Consider the following 24,491-nt stretch of genomic DNA (forward strand, 5'->3'; position numbering starts at 1 on the left):
CTGGGTATGGACAAGCATCTGGGAAGAGAGAAAGCTGGAACAGCTAACCCCAAGTGACCAGAGTTGCTATTCTATGTCATATAATGCCATGCTGAGCAATAAAACTAATCATAGAATCATAGAATATCCTGAGTTGGAAGGGACCCTTAAGGATCATCAAGTCCAACTCTTGACACCGCACAGGTCTACCCAAAAGTTCAGACCATGTGACTAAGTGCACAGTCCAATCTCTTCTTAAATTCAGACAGGCTCGGTGCAGTGACCACTTCCCTGGGGAGCCTGTTCCAGTGTGCAACCACCCTCTCTGTGAAGAACCCCCTCCTGACGTCAAGCCTAAATTTCCCCTGCTTCAGCTTAACCCCGTTCCCGCGGGTCCTGTCACTGGTGTTAATGGAGAAAAGGTCTCCTGCCTCTCGACTCCCCCTTACGAGGAAGTTGTAGACTGTGATGAGGTCTCCCCTCAGCCTCCTCTTCTCCAGGCTGAACAGGCCCAGTGACCTCAGCTGTTCTTCGTACGTCTTCCCCTCCAGGCCTTTCACCATCTTCGTAGCCCTCCTCTGGACACTCTCCAACAGTTTCATGTCCTTTTTATACTGTGGTGCCCAGAACTGCACACAGTACTCGAGGTGAGGCCGCACCAGCGCAGAGTAGAGCGGGACAATCACCTCCCTTGACCTACTAGCGATGCCGTGCTTGATGCACCCCAGGACACGGTTGGCCCTCCTGGCTGCCAGGGCACACTGCTGGCTCACATTCAATTTGCTGTCTACCACGACCCCCAGATCCCTCTCTTCTAGGCTGCTCTCCAGCGTCTCATCGCCCAGTCTGTACGTGCAGCCAGGGTTTCCCCGTCCCAGGTGCAGGACCCGGCACTTGCTCTTATTGAACTTCATGTGGTTGGTGATCGCCCAGCTCTCCAACCTATCCAGATCCCTCTGTAAAGCCTTTACACCCTCATTCGAGTCCACAACTCGTCCAAGTTTGGTGTCATCAGCAAACTTGCTCAAAATACCTTCTATTCCTACATCCAGATCATTTATAAAAATATTGAAAAGTACCGGCCCTAAAATGGAGCCTTGAGGGACCCCACTGGTGACCGCTCGCCAGCCTGACGCAGCCCCATTTACCATAACCCTTTGGGCCCTGCCCGTTAGCCAATTGCTCACCCATCGTATGATGTTTTTATTCAGCTGTATGGTGGACATTTTGTCCAGTAGGATCCTATGGGAAACCGTGTCAAAAGCCTTGCTGAAGTCCAAAAAAATCATATCAGCTGGTTTCCCTTGGTCCACCATACGGGTGATCTTATCATAAAAGGAAATCAGGTTAGTTAGGCAGGACCTACCCTTCACAAACCCATGCTGGCTGGGACCAATGACTGCTTTGTCCCCCAGGTGCGCCTCAATAAGTTCGAGAACCAACTTCTCCATGATTTTACCAGGCACTGACGTGAGACTGACAGGCCTGTAATTGCTAGGGTCTTCTTTCTGACCCTTCTTGAAAATCGGCACAACATTTGCCAGCTTCCAGTCTACCGGGACCTCTCCAAATTCCCAGGATCGTTGAAAAATAATTGAGAGAGGTTCCGCGATGACGTCCGCCAGCTCTTTCAGCACCCGGGGATGAATCCCATCCGGACCCATGGACTTGTAGGGATCCAGGTGGAGTAGCAAATCCTGCACACGTTCAGGGTCGGTTGGGAGTTTGACATCCCCACCGTCCCGGTCCTCCAGCTCAGGGCACCCTGGGTCCCGAAGCCCATCATCGGCATTGAAGACAGAGGCAAAGAAGGCGTTAAGCGTCTCTGCTTTGCCTATGTCATTGTCTGTGAGGAGACCTTCCCTATCAAGGAGTGGCCCTATGTATTCTTTAGTTCTCCTTTTTCCATTCACATATCTAAAAAAACCCTTTTTATTTTCTCTCACAGACACAGCCAGCTTCAACTCTAGGTGTGCTTTGGCCACACGAACTTTCTCACTACAAACACGAACAGCATCCCTGTATTCTTTCCATGACACCTGGCCCTCCTTCCAGTAGCGAAACACTCTCTGTTTCCACCTAATCTCCATTAGAACGTTCCTGGTCAGCCACGCCGGCCTCCTGCCCCGCCTGCCTGACTTGCGATATTTAGGAATTGGGGAACTAAGAACTAAGGGGGTTTCTACTAAATTGTTGTTTCTTGCAGATTCACTGGACATTTCTTTGCTGTTGGTGAGTGAGATAACATTTTTTTTTGTTCTTCTTCTTGCTTTTTTACCCTTCCAATTCAACCAGGTGGGCACTCTGCTGCCGGCTGGGGTCGACCCACCATGTAGGTTAAGATCTTATAATATGCAGACTATTTCATAGTCATTTCACAAAATATTAAAAATATGTTGCATTAACAAAGGAGCCTCAAAAACCTATTCTAGTGCAAAATTTCCTAATATTCTTTTTTTTTTTTTTCTTTTGTGTTCTCCCATGACATGCCATTTTGAATGTTCTTGAAATATTGGGGAATTTGCTTCAATAACCAGGAAGAAAATTCAATAAAAATAAATGCATTTTTATGATTAGATAGGAGTAATACATTGCACAGAAAAATGTTGGGAGTAACAGAAATTAAAACCTCTGACTAGCTCACCAGTGTGGCTCACCAGTGTGGCTTTCTCACCATATTAGATTAAGACAAATAAATGTTAGTACTGACTATGTCTCTTCTGTTTGATGGTAGTAAGGCCTCAGATTTGAGTACCGTATTGAACTTGAGGAAGTTCATTTCAAAGAATAAATAACTGGATAAATATAAGTATTTCAGAAGCAAGAGACAAGAATGATCACAGATCTGAAAAGACTGAAGATTGTTATGATTTGATAAGAAAAAAAATATGAGTCTTCAACATGAAGAAGCAACTGAAGAGAGAAGTGGAAAAACATATCGAATTAAATAGTCTTGCATGTGATTATTTCTAATTACCATGTTCATCAGGATTTACAGCTAGCATTAATTCCATCACAGGTTTTCAACATTGAAATGATTAGTCATTTAATAGAACCAGCTAAATAAAAAGAACTATTAAAAATATTTCTACATTTGTAGAAAAGCCTATTGTTAAAATTGTTCCCGCACAACACCATGTTCAATGGAATTCAGGGAATTCTATCATTTGAAAAGATAAACTTTGAAAATTCAGTACATGTTATTTGAACATTACTTTTAAATGTAAGCAATATAAAGTCTTAATTTTAAATTCCTTTTTGAAATAGCATATCCTTAGAAAATGAATAATAAGAACATTAATTAACATGTATTATTTATTTATACAAACACCTGAGTAAACAGAGGAAAAATAGCTTTTGCTTCTCTGGCATATTATTTCATTTAATTTTGACAAATGATAATTTATTATGATTTGTTATTTTTGTTTCAGGACTCACTGCATTGGCATTCTGTGCATCCATAAATGAATGTTTGATAAATATTCTGGCAAGAAACAGGAATAGGATTGTTATCCACCTATATCTACAACTGTATATTGAATTTCTTTGTATTGTTGATCAGAACTATTTCCATAACTAAAGCAATATGAAAATTATTGAATTCTGTCAGTTCTGCTTTCTCTCTCTCTCTTTTTTTTTTTTTTTTTCTTATTTTTTTTTTTTTAATTTCACCTGAATGGTTCTTACATTAAAGGGAAAAAAAAAAGAATCTCTTCATTTTGTTTTCTTTTGCCATTTATTATAACAAACACAGAGGCTTCGTAATCTCTCTTTTTAATTTTTAGATTAGAATGTGTATACAAACTCATGAACTCTTTTCCTGGCCCTTCTCTGAATTCCTACCAGTTGATGAACTGATGAACATGTAGGGGACACTACAAATGAAACTAAAGTTACTGCAAGCAGTCTCTGTCCGAATACTTCTATACAACTTATTATTTTTATCTCGAACCCAGCCATCAACGAACTGTTCTCAGTGACTCTTAAGTCAATTCCTTTGAATTCTTAATCCCATTAATTTAGAAGAACGATGACTCTCCTTTTTTTTTTTTTTTTTTTTTTCTCTGTCATGGAGAGAGGTATCACGTGAGGTATCAACCTCACATTTATTTTATCATACAGACTAGATTATCTGTCCATTCATTTAGTTTATTATATCTAACAGGTTCTTCAAAGTTCTCTTCTGGTTTAAACTATTCTAATCAATATTGCTATCATGGAGTTCACTTTACTTTTAGAACACTAATGAATGCAGTAAAGCAACATTAGAACAAATACAAAACCTGAAATAATTTTAATTGATCATTTCTAGCATGCATGCTCTTCATTTTCATTGCTACCAAATTTTTGCTTCTCTAATGATAAATTCATAGAATCTCACATGAAAGCTTCTTAAGATTTAGTGGGGGAAAAAAAAAAAAAAAGTTAAAGAGTTGCTCTTTATCCACTCCATATTCTTCATGAAAATTTAAATAATTATTTCTCAGTACAGGACCAAAAGCAATGGGTGAATGCTGACATGAAATTCTGACCTGTAAAGACTGTTATAACTGATGGTCTAGCTGTTGCAATGTCTGCCCAAGGTAAAAGAGAGGGGGTGAGAAGATGGATAATTTATCTAGAATTTTGACCAGTTAAAAAATGTTTCGGCTATGTACATGAGATGTTTTCTTAATATACAGACAATTATAGAGAAGATTACAATCTCTTATTTCCTCAGGTTGCAAAGGAGATAAGATTATACTGGGACTAAACCAAAGAGTGATAATAAAAACTGAGAATTACAGACAGCATGTCTTTTGTCTGTACTTAAAGATTACAGGCTGAGAAGAATTACTGACTCTTAAATACCCTCGGTCTCCTGGATATTTTATGTAGGTATGCACTTCCAGGAATCTCTGTACCATATCAACCAGACTTATCTGACATTTCGCAAATATGCCTTCTGTTGCTTCTCTTGTTTTTTTTGTATGTGGCACCAGAAATCCAGCAAGACCAATAAAGACTATCTTGTGATGATTCACTGAGAATCTGAGACAGCTAAGTGTCTAGACTAGGTATACTGACATAGCTACTGCATTTTGTTTATTTTCTGTCCGTAAATTACAGGTTTTACTACATTAACTTAACTTTGCATTAAACTTCTAATAAAATCTGTTAGGTATAATTCTAAAATATATTAATGAGCTATGAATCTTTCTAAATTCTCAGGAAAAGAAAACAAGAGATATAGAAATACGGATAACCAAAACAGAAAAAAAGTACATAAGCCTACAAAGGTATCACAAAATGAAGGTTATTTTACTTATTTAAGTGGCCAACTTCAAGCAACCTAAGGGAGCTGATATCCCAAATTGCACTGAATTTTAATCACTGGAAACAAAATAATCTAGTATAAAATAATTTTGGCTACAGACATGTTTCTAAAAACAAACAAACAACAACGACAAAAAAACACATAAACTTCATAATGACATTAATTTTGTAAGAGTACAGAATAGGTTGCGGGAAGATCACATGCTGTGACAGTCCAAAAACAGTCTAGGAGGCGGCAATAATACTTGTGGAATACAGAGCAAACTACTTCTTCCTACCACCTTGTATTTGCCTTTGGCTATACTGGAAAAGTGGCTCATTAGAATGCATAAACTTTAAGCAATTGCTTCATAGGAAGAGGGGATAAAAAGGAATCAGTACAACCAGAAAGGATTTAGAAACTGACACATGGATGGTATCCACTCAAATTTCTAGGCATTAAGAAGTTATCAATGGTACATATCATATGGTACATACATACTATCCACGAAGAACTGGTTGGTGACCTGGTACAGCACTTGGCCACTAGTGACTGGCCTCCAACTGGACTTGACTCCATTCACCACGACTCTTTGGGCCCGACTATCCAGCCAGTTTCTAACCCAACGAAGCATGCGCCAGTCCAAGCCAAGAGCAGCCAGTTTCTTGAGGAGAATGCTGTGGGAGACGGTGTCAAAAGGCTTACTGAAGTCAAGGTAGACCACATCCACAGCCTTTCCCTCATCCACCCAGCGCGTCACTTGGTCATAGATGGTATCCACTCAAATTTCTAGGCATTAAGAAGTTATCAATGGTACATATCAATGGTACATACATACTATCCACGAAGAACTGGTTGGTGACCTGGTACGCCACTTGGATGTGCACAAGTTGATGGGGCTGGATGGGATCCACCCAAGGGTACTGAGAGAACTGGCAGAGGAGCTGGCCAAGCCTCTTACCATCATTTATCAACAGTCCTGGCTATCGGGGGAGGTCCCAGTTGACTGGCGGCTAGCAAACGTGACACCCATCTACAAGAAGGGCCGGAGGGCAGACCCGGGAAACTACAGGCCTGTCAGTTTGACCTCAGTGCCAGGGAAGCTCATGGAGCAGATCCTCTTGAGAGTCATCACGCAGCACTTGCAGGGCAAGCAGGTGATCAGGCCCAGTCAGCATGGGTTTATGAAAGGCAGGTCCTGCTTGACGAACCTGATCTCCTTCTATGACCATGTGTCGTGCTGGGTGGTTGAGGGAAAGGCTGTGGATGTGGTCTACCTTGACTTCAGTAAGCCTTTTGACACCGTTTCCCACAGCATTCTCCTCAAGAAACTGGCTGCTCTTGACTTGAACCGGCGCACGCTTCGTTGGGTTGGAAACTGGCTGGATAGCTGGGCCCAAAGAGTCGTGGTAAATGGAGTCAAGTCCAGTTGGAGGCCGGTCATTAATGGCGTCCCCCAGGGCTCGGTGCTGGGGCTGGTCCTCTTTAACATCTTCATCAATGATATGGATGAGGGGATTGAGTGCACCCTCAGTAAGTTTGCAGATGACACCAAGCTAGGTGCGTGTGTCGATCTGCTTGAGGGTAGGAAGGCTCTGCAGGAGGATCTGGATAGGCTGCACCAATGGGCTGAAGTCAACTGCATGAAGTTCAACAAGGCCAAGTGCCGGGTCCTCCACCTGGGGTGCAATTACCCCATGCAGAGCTATAGGCTGGGAGATGAGTGGTTGGAAAGCTGCCAGGCGGAGAAGGACCTGAGAGTGATGGTTGATAGTTGGCTGAATATGAGCCAGCAGTGTGCTCAGGTGGCCAAGAAGGCCAACGGCATCCTGGCTTGCATAAGAAACAGTGTGACCAGCAGGGCTAGGGAGGTGATCGTCCCCCTGTACTCGGCTCTGGTGAGGCCGCACCTCGAGTACTGTGTTCAGTTTTGGGCCCCTCGCTACAAGAAGGACATCGAGGTGCTTGAGTGGGTCCAGAGAAGGGTGACGAAGCTGGTGAGGGGCCTGGAGAACAAGTCCTACGAGGAGCGGCTGAGGGAGCTGGGCTTGTTCAGCCTGGAGAAAAGGAGGCTCAGGGGCGACCTTATCGCTCTCTACAGATACCTCAAAGGAGGCTGTAGCAAGGTGGGCGTTTGTCTGTTCTCCCACAAGACAAGGGGGAATGGGCTTAAGTTGTGCCAGGGGAGTTTTAGTTTGGATATTAGGAAGAACTTCTTTACCGAAAGGGTTGTTAGACATTGGAACAGGCTGCCCAGGGAAGTGGTGGAGTCACCATCCCTGGAAGTCTTTAAAAGACGCTTAGATGTAGAGCTTAGGGATATGGTTTAGTGGGGACTGTTAGTGTTAGGTCAGAGGTTGGACTCAATGATCTTGAGGTCTCTTCCAACCTAGAAATTCTGTGATTCTGTGATTCTGTGATATCAGAGCAGCAATCTTTGTAAATAGGGCTTCCTTCTCAGCAGGGCTTGGAAGGTTTAAGTCCTCAGCAAGATGAATTTCAACACTTGTAGCTGATTCATATTCTGGTAAAGGAAGTGGAAAGGCCACACAGATCCCATCTGAGATCTGAGGAAGGGTACCAAGACTCTTAGTGCATGGTACAGTAAAGCAAGAACTACCCTCTAGTGTTTTGATGATTTTAGACAGAAAACCTACACAGCCTAGCCACAGATAAGACCTGTTTTAGGGTTGGGAACAGTGGAGCCACCAAAACCACCTTGCATGAAACAAACAAACAAAAAGCAGCAGTTAAAGACCTATACTATCTGGGCTTCTGGTGGTAGCTTCCAAGCTACCTAAAATACCTGTATGAGGTATTTTTAGCATTAAAATAATTAAAGCATATCTTCTATTCTGTTCTTTATCCCACCTGCCCAATGAAATGACCAAGAGTTCATACTTATCCATTGGATGTAGGCAAGGCAAGCATTTTGAAAACAAAGCTGTTGATCTAAAACAACACCTTATTATCATGCTGTTGATCATCCCTGCCCTGCCCCCCCCCCAAAAAAAAAAAAAAATCAATAATAATAATAATTATTGCTATGGCACTAATGTCAAAGACATTTAACATACACAATGGACAATATATAGGCAAATAAAAAATGGGCTGAGACAACAAGGTATCTTCTGCAAGTGCTAAGTATATTTAAATACATAAAAGAAGAAAAAAAAAGAAACATCGGACTCGTATTCCATACTATTATATTATCACAGTAGATAACCAATAATTTGAAAGAATGAAACAGCATATAGAAGATTACTATTAGAACACAGAGAAGAAAAATAAAAATTAGAAAAAGCAGACTTCATAATTACTTTTGGAACTTATAATTTCTTCATATTTTGTGACAGGAAATACTGCTTTGTGTACATACAACCGTTAACAATCACGTATCTTTCTCATCTAAATTTGAATAAATTATACAGATAACAAATTATGCTAATGGATATAATTATACAGTTCATTATTTTTATTTATTTATTTTAAGAACTGTTACAATACACTATAAGTAGAGATAGAAGCAACCTCATGTTTACAAGCCTTGGTCATCATGAAGGACTTCAACCACCCCAACATATTTGAGGGACAACCCAGCTGGGTGTAAGCAATCCAGAAGGTTTCCTGGAATCTGTTGAAATAATCTCCTTCTCTAAGTGACAGAGAAGCCAATGAGTAGAAGATCTATTCTGGACCCTGTTCTCACTAACAAGGAGGGTCTTGTGGAAAATATGAAGGTCAAAGGTCAGTTTTGGCTTCAGTGAATGCGACCAAAGAAAGTACCATGAAATGGTGGAGTTCAAGATCCTTAGGATAGTGAGAAAGGCACACAGCAAACTCACAATTTTGGGATTTCAGGAGAGCAGACTATGCTTTTCAAGGATCTGCTTGATAGACATTCATGGGTTAGGTGCCCTTGGTAGACATGCCCTGAAGGAAGAGGGGAAGGAAGAAAGCTTGTTAATATTCAAGCATCTCTGCCTCCATGCTCAGGATCAATGCATCCCAACAAACAGGAAGTCAGGCAAAAATGCTAGAAGGCCTGCATGGATGAACAAGGAGCACGTAACCAAACACAAACTCAGAAAGGAAGACTACAGAGGCTGGAAGCAAGGACAGGTAACCTGGGAGGAATACAGAGACACTATCAGAGCATCCAGGAGTTAGGACAGCTGAAGCCCAAATGGAATTGCAACTGGCCAGGGATGTCAAGGGCATTAAGAAGGGCTTTTATATATCAGTGAAAAAAAAAAAGACTAGGGAAAATGTACACCCTCTTCTGAAGGAAACAGATGACATGGTTATAGAGGACAGTGAAAGGGCCAAGGAACCAAATGCCTACTTTGCTTGAGTCTTTACCAGCAAGACTGGCCTTTAGGAATCCTAGGTCCTAGACGCCAGGCTGAAAGGCTGGAACAAGGAATGTTTACCTTTGGTGGAAGAGGGTAAGGTCAGGGAATACTTTGGCAAATTGGACATTCCTGGGTCCTGAGGTATGCACCCATGAACATTGAGGGAGCTTGCAGATGTAAGTACAAGACCACTTTCTATAATTTTTGGTTGATTGTGGCAACTGGGAGAAGTGCACCCAACGTCTGGAAGAAAGCAAATGTTACTCTCATCTTCAAGAAGGGCACGAAGAAGGACTCAGGGAACTAAAGGCTGGTCAGCTTCACCTTGATCCCTGAGAAGGTGATGGAACAACTAATCCTGGAAAACATTTCCAGGTGCAGGAAGGAGAAGATCCTCTTAGAGAAGCTGTTGAAGTATGGACTGGATGAACACAGTGAGATGGATCAAAACTGGCTGAACAGCTGGACCTAAATGGTAGTGGTCAGTGGCACATAGCCTAGCTGGAGACCAGTACTACATGGAATAACTGAGGTGTCAATACTGGGTCCAATCCTGTTTAAGGTCTTCATTAATGAACTAGAAAATGGGGTACAGTGGATCCTCAGTAAATTTGCAGATGACACATAACTTGGGGAAATGACAGATTCACCAGAGGGCCATGTGGACCATTCACCAGACGTCCAGAGGAACCTCAACAGGCTGGAGAAATAGGCTGACAAGAATCTTGTCAAGTTCAGCAAGACATGCAAAGTTCTACACCTGTGAGGAACAGCCCCAGGCACCAGTACATGCTGGGCACCACACAGCTGGAAAGTAGCTTTGCAGAAAAGTTCATGGGAGACCCGGTGGACACCACGTTGAACATGAATCAGCAATATGCCTTTAGAAAGAAGGCCAACAGTATTCCTGACTGCACTAAGCAAAGTATCACCGGCAGGTCAAGAGAGGTAATCTTTCCCCTCTATTCAGCATAGGTGAAGCTGCACTTGGAGTATTGTGTCCAGTTCTGGGCTATGCAGTACAAGAGAGACATGGACACATGAAAAAGAATCCAGAAAAAGGCCATCAAGAAGTTCAAGGGACAGAAGCACCACTAATGTAAGGAGAGGCTGAGAGAGTTGGGACTATTCAGTCTACAGAAGAGGAGGCTTGGATGACCTTATCAATGTATGTAAACACGTGAAGGGAGAGTGAGTGATCACTGGTACAAGTTGCCCATGTGTCATGGAGTGTCCATTCTTGGAGATCTTCAAAAGCTGTCTGGAACTGGTCTTGGGCATCCTGTTCTAGGTGTCCCTGCTTGAGCAGGGGTTTAGACCAGATGACCTCCAGAGGTCTCTTCAAATTTCAACCATGCTGTGATTCTGTGAAACTGACATATTTCTCTTTCAAATATAAAATTTGCTATTTGTGCTATTTGTGTTTGTATGTTCTTTCTTTGAAGTCTCTGATATCTGGGGGTTTCAGAACAACTGCTAACAACTAGTGACTGTTATGGGACACTATGCAAGCCCCTGATATCTGGCCAGGTGGCCAGGAGATTAAGGAGAAGAAAAAAGAAACTGAAGGATGACTAGGAGACAAAACTTGCAGGGGACACTGTGTAAGTTTTTGACATGCTGCCAAGGAGTACAAAGGGGAAGGACAAGAAGAAAAAAAAACCTGAGAGGAAGACTATGAGCCTTCAGCATGAAAGACCCCCAGAGACCCCTAGAGGGACCACCGGAGACTGATGCACGTGCTCCAGTAGGAGGGACTGGGTCCCGGAAGCTAATTATAATAACCCATTTTTTTTAGAAGTAGTAATGAATATGTATTAGTCTAGGAGCATAAAAATCAGCTACTTGATGTAACTGGTGTGCGTCCTGGTGGAGCAGAGACTCCCGGTGCATGCAGCGCTGTTCGCTTACCTCTATTCTTTTAATAAATTAAACTTTGATTATAATCCTATTTTGAAGACTGAGCCATTTATAACATTGCTAATAAAAGGAACCAACTTAGTCATGTACAAACAATCAATCAATTACACTAATTCAGACTCTACTGTTGAAGGATTTTTCACAAGACATTGATTCCACTGATTTTTCAAATTTTGAATTTAGTCAAGGTCAGGATTACTAAGTGCGCAAGATACTGTACAGTACTTTTGCAGCCAGTAAACTACATCTGAACATCACCAGCACAATTCATTCTGATTGGTCATAAACTCTGTGCATCCTAGAGCCTTAAACATCAAGAGCATGTGAACAAAGAACCAGTCACAGATAACATCAATTGTTCTGACATTCTATTTATTCCTAGAGTCTTTCTGAAGGCCCCAAACACTATCTTCTGTCACATAGCTGGAATTTCTTATTTTGTGAATGAAAGCACTTTTATTATATGCTAAAGAAGCACTTTGGTCACTTTAAGTGTGTCTACACTACTAAATGCATCCACTCCTGGAAGAGATAAGTGGTGACAATGGTGTCCATCTACACCACTCAGAGCTAAACCCATCTGGAGAAGCCCAGGAACGTCTTTAACAAACGCTGTTACATGGTTTGGGTGTCCTCTGTGGTGCTTCTGTGGTCCAAAAGCATGACTAATTTTCTCTGTGTTCAGAATATCCAAAATTATTTGAGAACTATACTACACCCAGAATAACAGTGGCTATTTGTTGTACAGAATTAAGCAAGTTTGCAATATGACATGAAGATTGGCACGGTTGTGACTGACTATACAAAACAGGCTTTGACTGTATGTGTAAATGAAAAAGCTGTTAGGAGGTCTCCACAAGGCATTGGGGCCAAGTCTAGCAAAGTTCGACTCATATCACCTACTGGAAGGGTATTCTGTGGTGAACTATCCTTAAAATAAAACAAGGTTTTATTTTAAGGATATACATAAAGGGAAACTAAATGGCTAGCACCTGAAGAGACCACAGAATGAGTAAAGAACTATGCAATTTGTACTATCAAAGGACCAAGACACAGGTGGAAGTAGACAACCAAGATATGTAACGTACAGCTGTTCATTATGAGCATTTACTAATAAAACAGAAATAATAGTATGACCCACAGGACTCAACTAACTATCCCTATCAAGAGGATGCATAATCAAGAACACAGGAAGATTCAAGTTGGAAGGGACCTTAGGATGTCTCTAGTTCATCCTCCTGCTCAAAGAAGGCTTGGCCCTGAGGTCAGACCAGGTTGCTCAGGGCTTTAACCAGTTGGGACTTGAAAACCTCCAAGGGTGGATACCACCACCTCTCTGGGCAACCTGTCCCACTCTTTGACATTTTCTTCATAAAAAGGTTTCTGTTTATTTCCAGTCTGAAATTTTATTGTTTCATCTTATGCCTTTTCCTTTCATCCTCCTATCATAAACCCCTGTGAAGAGCCTTAATGGTCTCCTCACAGGTACTCAGGGCTGCTATTAGGTTCTATTGAAGCTTCAGTCTGGAAAGGACCAATTGTCTCACCTTTTGTTGCAGGATCAGTGGTCCAGCTACTAACCATAATTTATTTGCGTCTTTCTTGTATTGCACTGACCATGTGAGCACAAATAGTATGAACAGTGGTTCACTTCCAAGTGGGCTTTTGAGTTTGGGAAAATGTATATATCAGAACTATTAACACTTGTGAATCACCTTCTGTAGAAAATGCCAGACATGAGCAACATGAACAATATAGAGATTTCTGAATCCAGTAAAAGTGGTCAATGGAAGTTGGATTATTTACAGGGAGAAAGTAGTTCAGTAAATTGTTCTAGTGGAGACCATCTTTCATTTTCAAAGACAAGGAGAAAACACATTGACTGAAACATAATTCAACCCTTGCATACCAGCTTTTGTCTCTCTCTCTTTCTCTCTCACTCTTTTTCTATTTTTTCCTAGTACAAAAATATAGATATTATTTTCTATGTCATGAAAACTAGATAGCAATTATTTACATTTTTGTTTCTGCACAAGGTGTTTACTGATAATTTACTGATTCATTTTCAGTATATTAACATTTCCAGGTATTTATTACTAAAATTTCACCCATTTTCACAGCTTTGCATGCATTCGTTATTTTTCTTCTGGTTAAAAAACCACCATCTCCTACACAAAAATAATTTTTATTCATACACTACACTGACCTACACTGACCTAGCCTCTAAACCATCTTTTCTGTAAATGCACACATAAACGTTGCTTGTGTATTTGTGAAATTCAGAATTAATTTTTTGATACAGTAACTAACACAGAGTATAAGCAAACAAGTAAATCAATTATTATACAATCAGATCCTGAAAGAAATGGGTTTCACTATCATGCAATTTAGTTTGAAGAAAAGAAAAAAAAGATTCCAAATGCACATTGATATAGATATTTTCATACATAAACATTTCCATCCAGCAAATACCCTTACATAAGTAAAAAATTACAGACACTTAAGTAACTATCTTACTTTTTAGAAATATTATGCTTTTTTTCCTTTTCCTTTTTTTCTTTTCCTTTTCCTTTTCCAACAATTCTCCATAGAAGTGAAACAAAAGACCTTTAGGAAGAATTCATCTCAGACAACTTTAGCCATTAAAAGTTAAGTTTCCAGTCAAACCTACTTACGTAGGTTACCCCTACAGTAAGTGGAAAGTTTTATGAACCATTAGAGGTTGCTTCAGTTATCATAGCTATTGTTTTCAAGCCAGAACAACTGTTCTGTGAAGATACCCTTCTCTAACTTATCTAGGAAGCCCATGTTGTCTGTTCTTCTACACATGGACCTACTTGTATGAAACATATCTGGTTTAAGTTATCTAATTATATTTATGCATTTTTGTAATACAGGTATCACCTGGAAATTTGCACTGACAAACGAAAGCCAGTTATTAGATATCTGAACTGGTAAATATTGACTTAAGTTTATACCCAGTTTTCCTAAGGTATTTATCAAAATAAGAACAGTAAGGATTTTGTCCTCAGTTTGAAATGTTATGAAGTCTATGAATAATTCTAATATTAATTATATTAAAAATAAATTAAAAAGAAAGAAATTTTACTAAAGAGATATGGAGGATATGAAAGTACCTTACAAATTAAGAGGTGTATTACCATGCATTTCCATGCTGTATATATGCAAATCCATGGACAATGACTACACATACAAGCAAATGAAAGCAGCTGACCACGTACCCACACACCTTGGCAGAGGTGCACTCCATACTCGTCGGCCACCACCTAGACAAATAATCTCTGAAGCTCCTTCCAAACGATATCCAGACGAACAGGAGAATGTCAGAGTATCTCCCACTCCAAAATTAAATCCTATTCTTTTACCAAACTGTGGGATCCCAGGATCTTCACAAGGTTCTAGATTATATTCTGAAAGCAAGAGAGCAAGTCAGCTTGTACAAGCGAGAACAACTTGTGTTTCCTATCAGCCTTTTTTCTAATCTTGCAATCTACTAATTTCTGTGTATTTCCAACTGACCTTGGATAAAGATTTCAGTTTTAAAAACACAATGAATGCATGAATGTTAAGTTGGCAATTAGACTACCTTCAAAAGCTAGATTAATGAATGCATTCATAACATTTTTAAGATGCATAACACAACATGCTTTATCACACTTATTAGAGCCATAAATGCCCCAGATACATAACACAAATGAAAACAACGGTACAGCATAAGAGTCTGACTGACTCATGGGCTTATCTGGAATTTCACTAACTGAAATTAGACCAATTCTGTTTCTTCCCCTCACTTGAATGCTGCTTACAGTTTAGTGTCATGTTACTTATCATGTAGCAGAAATTTCAGAGAGATTTTCTTGCCTTAAAATTGCTGTGCTTAAACAAACAAACAAACAAACTTAAATAATTTTATGATTCAGTATATCATAAAACAAGATATTCCAGTTGTTGTTTCCTTACCAGAGAAAGAAATGTTAAATCCTTCATATGATATAGAAAAATCTGATATAAAGCGTAACTGGGCTCTGAAATTTCCATAGAGACCTGCATTGATTGGTGAAGGAAGCTCTGAGCCAGTCAGACGTGCTAATGGTTGTGTGAAACTGCCATTCTCTGTTATTAGTAAGTAGTCGTGATGATCCTCCAAATGGAAAGTGTAGAAGGTGAACTGTACTCCTATTAGAAAAAGTAGAATTAATTTATGTATCACACAGTTAACATGAATGTTACTAAGACAATGATTAAACCAATACATTTCATTATGAATTATGGTTCAGAAAAGAAAGACTTTCAGTACTTAAAGGGGGCTCATAGAAAAGATGGAGAGTTGGAGATTTATTTATTTATTTATTTATTTATTTATTTTTGCATGGGCAAATAGTGATAGGACAAGGGGAAATGGTTTTAAACTAAAAGAGGGGAGATTTAGATTAGACCTTAGGAAGAAATCCTTTACTCAGTGTGATAAGGCACTGGAACAGGTTGCCCAGATAAGTTAGGTATGCTCCATTCCTGGAGGTGTTCAAGGTCAGGCTGGATGGGGCTCTTAGAAACCTTATCTAGTGGGTGGCATCTCTGTCCATGGCAGTGGGATTGGAACTAGATGATCTTTAAGGTCCCTTTCAACACAAGCCATTCTATGATTCTATGATCTTTGGGATTCATGCTTAGTCTTTCTGGACTAAGAATAAGTCTTTCTGGAATGGGAATAACGAGAGCAATCCCTTGGGTCTTAGAGACTCTAGTTAATGTCTTAGCTTTTCAGAAATGGGAAAATTGTTCAGCCTTTTAAAGTAGATACCCTCTTTTCTTCTTAGAGCTCCCCAAGCCAAGGATCCAGATAAACATGCCTTTACTTAGTAGCACTAGTGCTTACTTAGAAGCACTTTGTAGCTTGCGTATCCAGATAAACATGCCCTTACTTAGTAGCACTGGTAAAGAAATTACTGGATCAGGTTGCATTTTACGTATAAGATAAAACAAAACAATCCCCAAAATATCTTTAGGAATTAAAATATCTTAATCTAATAATTGTATAAGCAAAATCACTCATCTGCTTTGAGCATTGTATTTATTATCTTCAAAGAAAGTTTTTTTGTAGCAACTCAAAACATTGGAATTCCTATGAATTCACTGAGGTTAACTGAATTTTGTTCAAACACAAACTCAAATTTTAACGACAGGGAATGTTTCAGGCAATTTTACAGATTGCCATGGTATTTCTAAGCAAAACACCAAGGTATATCCTAGTTGTATAATTTGGTTTTCTGTAGAAAATGCTCTAATCTTATTAATATAAGTTATGTGACATACTGTGTCACAGAGAATAATTTTAAAAATACATGTTCAGGTAGATTCCTTCTTATTTTGCACATGCCCCCTTTTTTGTAAGGGGAACATATATATATGTACATATTGACTAAAACCAAGAAGGCGTAATGTCATTTCTCAATATTGCAATCCAGAATGCTGGGGAGTGGGAGGAGGGTGTGGGGAGAGGGTAAATGAAATGAATTTTTCTACTAGTTAGTTGTTTAAACTATACCATTGACAGTCCACAAATTTCACTTCACTATATTTGAACTAAATGCTAACAACAGACACAATATAGGAATTAATGTCACGATAGATGATTCATTTCCTCTTCAGGTATAGCACACATTCCTAGACTTATTAACTATACTTAAAGTGCATGTTCCAATATTCTAATTATCAAAATTAAAATTAAAAATAAAATAAAAAATTATAGCAAAGTTTTTAGTGGACATTCAAAAACCTTAATACTGGTCCACATGAATATGAATGAGAAATCAATCCAGAATTTCCTGTTTAATGCAATTGAATAGTGAAAGTAAAATATAAAAATATATGTTGCAGATGTTATTATTTCAGACAATACATATGCATACAGAAACAGAGCTTTTCTTAGCAATACAACATATGCAGATAAAACATATAAATCTTAATTAAATAAATGCATTAAATCACCTGCCATGAAGTAATACCATTATGAAGTTGCAACACAAAGATACATGTTTTAAAGTACCCCCCAGCATGTTACATACATGTAACATATATGTTACATGTTACATACATTTGCTTGGTAGTCTGACATCAGACTGCCAATTTTTATCCAAATTAAAAAAAAAAAAAAGCTTAAAGAAAAATATTAATTATATTCTACAAAATGTATCACTAGTTAATAGCCAATACAAGATACTCCTTGACATTTTGAAGTACTAATTATATTAGATATGAAATAGAGCAGAAAATGAGATTTCCAAAATAAACTTTCTCTCCTCCATTTTAAAATCATCCATGCATATGTATGGGATTAATTTTCTCTAATGGTAACCATCTAACACTTTAAAAAGTCTCTGAGTTTCCCTTTGGACTATTCATCCATCAGATAAAGCTCCTGGACATCAGATAATAGAGGTAAATAGGCACTCTCAGAGAACAATTCATTCCATCTATTTTAGATACATTTACTTTGAGATAATCCATGTCCTGAAGATAAACGATTTTTTTCCATTAAATACAGAAGTGGCCTAGTGGACTAGCCTACTGAGCATAACTCTGTACCACTAGAAGTTTAAAATTAAACCAGGTAAACTTAATCTTCCTGTTTTATTGACAAAGGGAAAGTCCTCCTTTCTCCAGGGCTGACCTTAGCAGTAAAGACTGAAGCAAAAAAAGGCATTCAGCAACTCTGTCTTCTCTGTATCCTTTGTCACAAGGGCAGCTGCCCCATTCAGCAGTGGGCTGACATTTTCCTCAGTCTTCCTTTTTCTATTGATGTATTTGAAGTAGCCCTTCTTGTTGTCCTTGACATCCCTTGCCAGATTTAATTCTAAATGGGCCATGGCCTTCCTTCTCACAACCCTGCATATTCTGACAGAGTCCCTGTATTCCTCACAAGTGGCAGGACCCTTTTTCCACAGACTTCCTTCTTCTGTCTGAGCTTTGCCAGGAGCTCCTTGCTCATCCATGCAAGTCTTCCCCCTTTTCTTGCCTTCTTACTCATAGGGATGCAACGATCTTGAGCTTGGAGGAAATGACACTTGAACACCAACCAGTTGTCTTGGACCCACCTTCCTTCCAGGGCCCTAACCCATAGATTTCTTCCAAGTAGATCCCTGAAGAGGCCAAAGTTTGCTCTCCTAAGTCCAGGGTTGCAATCCTACTTTTTGCCCTGCTTCCTCCTTGCCAGAAACTGAACTCCACTATATCATGGTCAATCAAGGCTGCCCTCAACCCTCTCATCACCAACTAGTCCTTCCTCATTCATTCATACAAGGTCAAGCAGCATACCTCTCCTTGTTGTCTTCTCCACAACCTGTACAAACTCAGGAAGTGAGCTTATCCTAGACAAACTCAGGAAGTGCGGCCAAGATAAGTGGACAGTGAGGTGGATTGACAATTGGCTAGATGGCAGAGCTCAGAGTGTTGTGCTCAGTAGTACAGAGTATAGTTGGAGCCCATAGCTAGCGGTGTCCCACAGGGGTCAGTAGTGTGTTGTTTAACTTACTCATCAACAAACTTGATGATAAAATGGAGTGCACCCTCAGCAAGTTTGCTGATGACATAAAGCTTGGAGGAGTGTCTCATATTCTAGAGGGCTGTGCTGCCATTCAGAGGGACCTTGAGAGGCTGGAGGGTTGGGCCGAGAGGAACCTCGTGAAGTTCAACAGGGGTAAGTGCACCTAGGGAGAAATTACCCTAAGCACTAGTACAGGCTGGGGGTTGACCTGCTGGAGAATAGCTCTGCAGAGAGGGATGTGGGAGTCCTACTGGACAGCAGGCTGACCATAAGCAGGCAATGTGCCCTTGTGGACAAAAAGGCCAACTGTATCCTGGGGTGAATTCAGAAGAGTGATCCTCTCCATCTACTCAGCCCTAGTGAGGCCACACCTAGAGTATTGTGTCTGGTTCTGGGCTCACCAGTGCAAGAAGGACATAGAACTACTGGAGTGAGTTCAGAGGAAGATCAAAGGATGATGATCTTATGAAGACTGTCACAAGTCCACGGAGCCAGATGGGATCCACCCGACAGTGCTGAGGGAGTTGGCAGATGTGATTGCTGGGCCAATTTCCATCATCTGTCAGCGGTCTTCGTTATCTGGAGATATCCAGGATGACTGGAGACTTGCTGATGTGATGTCCATCTATAAGAAGGGTTGTAAGGAGGGCCCGGGGAACTACAGGACTGTCAGCCTGACCTCGGTGCCAGGAAAGGTGATGGAACAGGTCATTTGGGATGCAAACATGCAACGTATGCAGGACAACCAGTGGGTCAGGCCCAGTCAGCATGGGTTCATGAAAGGCAGGTATACCTGCCTTCAACAAATAACGTTTTTTTGAAAGTCTCCTGTCTCTCATTAGTTGTTTAGTCATTAGTTCTTTCTTACCATTCTAAATGTCTCCTGAAGGGGTTGCATTATTTATCTTTTTTCTCCATCTACATTTATTTCTAAACCATATTATTTATTGAATCTCTAGATCACAGAATCACAGAATCACAGAATTTCTGGGTTGGAAGAGACCTCAAGATCATCGAGTCCAACCTCTGACCTAATGCTAACAATCCCCACTAAACCATATCCCTAAGCTCTACGTCTAAACGTCTTTTAAAGACTTCCAGGGATGGTGACTCCACCACTTCCCTGGGCAGCCTGTTCCAGTGTCCAACAACCCTTTCGGTAAAGAAGTTCTTCCTAACATCTAACCTAAAACTCCCCTGGCACAACTTAAGCCTATTCCCCCTCATCCTGTCACCAGGCACGTGGGAGAACAGACCAACCCCCACCTCGCTACAGCCTCCCTTGAGGTACCTAAAAAGAGCGATAAGGTCGCCCCTGAGCCTCCTCTTCTCCAGGCTGAACAAGCCCAGCTCCCTCAGCCGCTCCTCGTAGGACTTGTTCTCCAGGCCCCTCACCAGCTTGGTCGCCCTTCTCTGGACCCGCTCAAGCACCTCGATGTCCTTCTTGTAGCGTGGGGCCCAAAACTGAACACAGTACTCGAGGTGCAGCCTCACCAGAGCCGAGTACAGGGGGACGATCACCTCCCTAGTCCTGCTGGCCACACTGTTTCTTATGCAAGCCAGGATGCCGTTGGCCTTCTTGGCCACCTGAGCACACTGCTGGCTCATATTCAGCCAACTATCAACCATCACTCCCAGGTCCTTCTCTGCCTGGCAGAGAAGTGTCAAAAGCCTTGCTGAAGTCAAGGTAGACCACATCCACAGCCTTTCCCTCATCCACCCAGTGCGTCACTTTGTCATAGAAGGAGATCAGGTTTGTCAAGCAGGACCTGCCTTTCATAAACCCATGCTGACTGGGCCTGATCGCCTGCTTCCCCTGCAAGTGCTGCGTGATGACTCTCAAGAGGATCTGCTCCATGAGCTTCCCTGGCACTGAGGTCAAACTGAGAGGCCTGTAGTTTCCCGGGTCTGCCCTCCAGCCCTTCTTGTAGATGGGTGTCACGTTTGCTAGCTGCCAGTCAACTGGGACCTCCCCCGATAGCCAGGACTGTTGATAAATGATGGATAGTGGCTTGGCCAGCTCCTCTGCCAGTTCTCCTCTGCCACCCTGCATATAAATGAAAGAAACTATTTCTTTCCTTCAAAATAAAGGGACTTTTCTTTCTGACATTTCCTGGTCAACAGCTAGTCATAATGTAAAATTTCACATGATGAAAACGATATTTAAAACAATTCTCGTCTATCTTCACTTCTTTTTATGACATAATATGAATAACATTCTCACACAAGTCTTCGCTTCAGATAATTGATAAAAAATTTAAATATCAAGGACAATTTCTGTCTAATGTCTCTAAGAGAAGGCATTTTTTCATGAACACAGAAAAAACATCCACCTTCTTTCACCTGTATGGATTAATGTGCATTTATACAACTGTCTGTTACTTGGACTACAGTCTTTCAGTGATGTTTTGTTCTGTAAAAAACATTTGGCTTTCCATTGGGCCTAGTCTACATCTGGAATTCTAGGAATTAATACATTAAATATAAATACAAACGAAAATCAGAAATACAATCCTAATTCAGTGTGGCTAACCCAGATCTGGAATCTATATATGTAGCACAGAACACTGGACTTTTACGTATATGTTTAAGAAAAAAGAAATTAAATAAAGGAAAGGAAAAAGGGAAGGGAAGGGAAGGGAAGGGAAGGGAAGGGAAGGGAAGGGAAGGGAAGGGAAGGGAAGGGAAGGGAAGGGAAGGGAAGGGAAGGGAAGGGAAGGGAAGGGAAGGGAAGGGAAGGGAAGGGAAGGGAAGGGAAGGGAAGGGAAGGGAAGGGAAGGGAAGGGAAGGGAAGGAGAATAGAGAAAACAATGTATTTACCTTTCCCATGGGTAACATCCACAGTCCATGTACAATTCAGTGAATTTGGATAGAGTTCTGGATAACCAGGGGATAAAATTGTCCCACTAGGTCCTCTAACATCTCCACCACACAAAGCTAGAATTAACAAACAAACAAACAACTAGTATATTAATAAAACAATATAGAACATACAGCTTAAAAAAAAAAAAAAAAAAAAAAAAGAACAAAACTATCTTTTTAAAACTTCTGGTTTTAAAACTACTGAAAACTAGTTGATCAAATGATTCATCAATCTTACTTATGGACAATAGTCCATTTAACACAATATGAAAGGAAATAAAATCAAAGAATGGTTAACATACTTTTTGCTAGTTATTAATAAAACAAAAAGTGAATTTCCTTAGCTGTTTTTTTTCACATTTTCTTGTGATTCTGTGAAACTCAAAAGTCCAGCAGGAGGATGAAGGCAGAAAATATAGAACCAAACAACAGCACTTTAGCCAGGTGCTAAGAATGGAGAGTTGAAATGGAATAGATTAGACCTTAGTATTGAAGAATTAGTGACTGGTAATATTAATGCAGGGAAGCATGACATCCTTTAGTGTGTCATGCATTTACATCTATAACTGACAACTGCTAATATAAGAATAAGCCATTCTGTAGTATCAATAGTGACTTTGTAATCAGCAATTGAGTGATATAAAAATTAAATTACCTCTTGAATTAATACAAAATACAAAAGTAAAATCATCACAAAACTGGCATAAATATCTTCAACATTCACCATTAACATAAGCCAATATTCAACACTTCCACTGTAAACCATAAAGTTTTCCCTTTAGCAGAAACTTTTGAAAAACTGTTGAAAGGCAGTTTGGGAGACAGGTAGATGGCAGATGCATGTCTGCAATTCCAGTTGATACAACTACCAGTTCCGGTTCACCTCATTGCTCTCCAGGCTGTTGTTTACCTATAGCTCATCTCTGTGCTTCCCGGTGGTATGTTGCTACATGAGCAAGGAAGAGGGAAGGAGGTTGTCACAGGCTGGAGAAGCAATATATATATATATATAAATATATATATTTTTTTTTCTCTGAGAGGCTGCCCCACCAGCACTAACTGGTATAACATGCTTCTGCCCCTCTTTGAACATCATCAGCAGCTACAAACACAACACTCAAACATAGTACAGAGCGTGAAGGTGGGAGAAGTTTGCACTTCCAATATAATAACAGTACTCAAACAACATCCTCACACATTCAGTTTTATATTTGTGATGATTTGTGCTAAACACTGACAGGGTAAATTATGAAATGCATAACTATGGTTGTTTTTTTTGGTTGTTTATATACATGTATATATATATATTAACATTACATATTACTCCCTATTATATGTTATAATGTGCTATATTAGCATGTTATATATTACCCCCTTTAGGGTACTGAACATAAAGAAGTATACATTTAATTACAGTTTTCTTATAGAAAATAAATGAAACTTGGATATTGTTACTATACACTTTATTCTATATGCTAGGATACAGTAAGACTGCAGAAAAACTGAAGGTATTTGCAGTCTTAGCTGGGGAGAGAAGACAGAGAAACAAACTCAACATCACCCACACTCTGATGGGAACCCTACTCCATTTATGAGAAAAAGTTTATGACAATTAAAGGTTGCTATTACCTGTAACCTTTAGTCTTTTCCCTACTCATATACATTCAATTAAAATAAATAAATAATGCCCTATTTTGCCTAGCTAAATTGGTTTGATTGTTGTAGCTAACCACTTTCTCTTTGAAAGATATTTTTATCTGGGTAGCCTCATCATTTGTGTGTGTGTGTGTGTGTGTGTGTATGTATGTGTCCATGTGCTGCTTTTCCTGCCAGCTTTCTAGCCTTTTTGGCCAGATTGTAAGCTAGAAAGTTGGAGATCCAATACCACAGGCTGAAATTTTAGGACCACTACTGCCCAATCTCATCATATTTGCCAAAAGGAAAGGATGCTCCAACACATTTATTTTCCTCCTCATGATGAAGATCCAATGAGGTCAGTTATCATCTGATCTTGTTATATTTAGACATTAGCAAAATAGAATCAGGGCATGTTATAACAGCATGCTATTGCAGATTCTGATGGTAACTACCTACTTTGTCCACACTTTAGGTCAGCCCTATTAAGAAGGACTGCAATAGAATATGCAATCAATTTTTATAATCATGGGAAACAGCCCAAACAAATAATGTATTTTACAGCGGGTGTTTGAAAAATCTTTCAAGAATGCAAGTGATGACAAAATGTCTATGGCATTCACTGTAACTGTATGAAGGCTAGCAGATGGCAAACAAAGGCATCAAGGGACCAGCATGTTACCAAACAAAGCCAAGTTGACAGATCTGAAATATAAAGTGTGCACTGGTCCTGATAAGATGGGAAACAGCCAGAGCATGTAATATCAAAACTAGTATCTGACTCTTTTTTGGAATGCAAAGGAAAACAGAAACATGTTAAAATGAAAACAGCAAAAGATACTCTTTACACATTTTTCTAGATTCTATAAGAAACGTTTTC

General features: G+C 40.1%; 1 protein-coding gene across 3 annotated transcripts in view; it reads right to left on the reverse strand.

Annotated features, from left to right (window-relative positions):
- CSMD3 (CUB and Sushi multiple domains 3) overlaps window positions 1-24,491 on the reverse strand; it is a gene marked incomplete at both ends in the record, with an annotated part of 670,606 nt that overhangs the window by 244,911 nt on the left and 401,204 nt on the right. For all 3 annotated transcript variants that reach the window (XM_084281281.1, XM_084281280.1, XM_084281279.1), the window contains 3 exons: window positions 14,793-14,981; window positions 15,532-15,747; window positions 21,935-22,051. In XM_084281281.1, coding sequence (XP_084137407.1) covers window positions 14,793-14,981; window positions 15,532-15,747; window positions 21,935-22,051 — 522 coding nt within the window. The remainder of the gene's footprint in view (window positions 1-14,792; window positions 14,982-15,531; window positions 15,748-21,934; window positions 22,052-24,491) is intronic.

Source organism: Netta rufina, assembly GCF_964035555.1.
Source record: "Netta rufina genome assembly, chromosome: 2".
Classification (NCBI taxonomy): domain Eukaryota; kingdom Metazoa; phylum Chordata; class Aves; order Anseriformes; family Anatidae; genus Netta; species Netta rufina.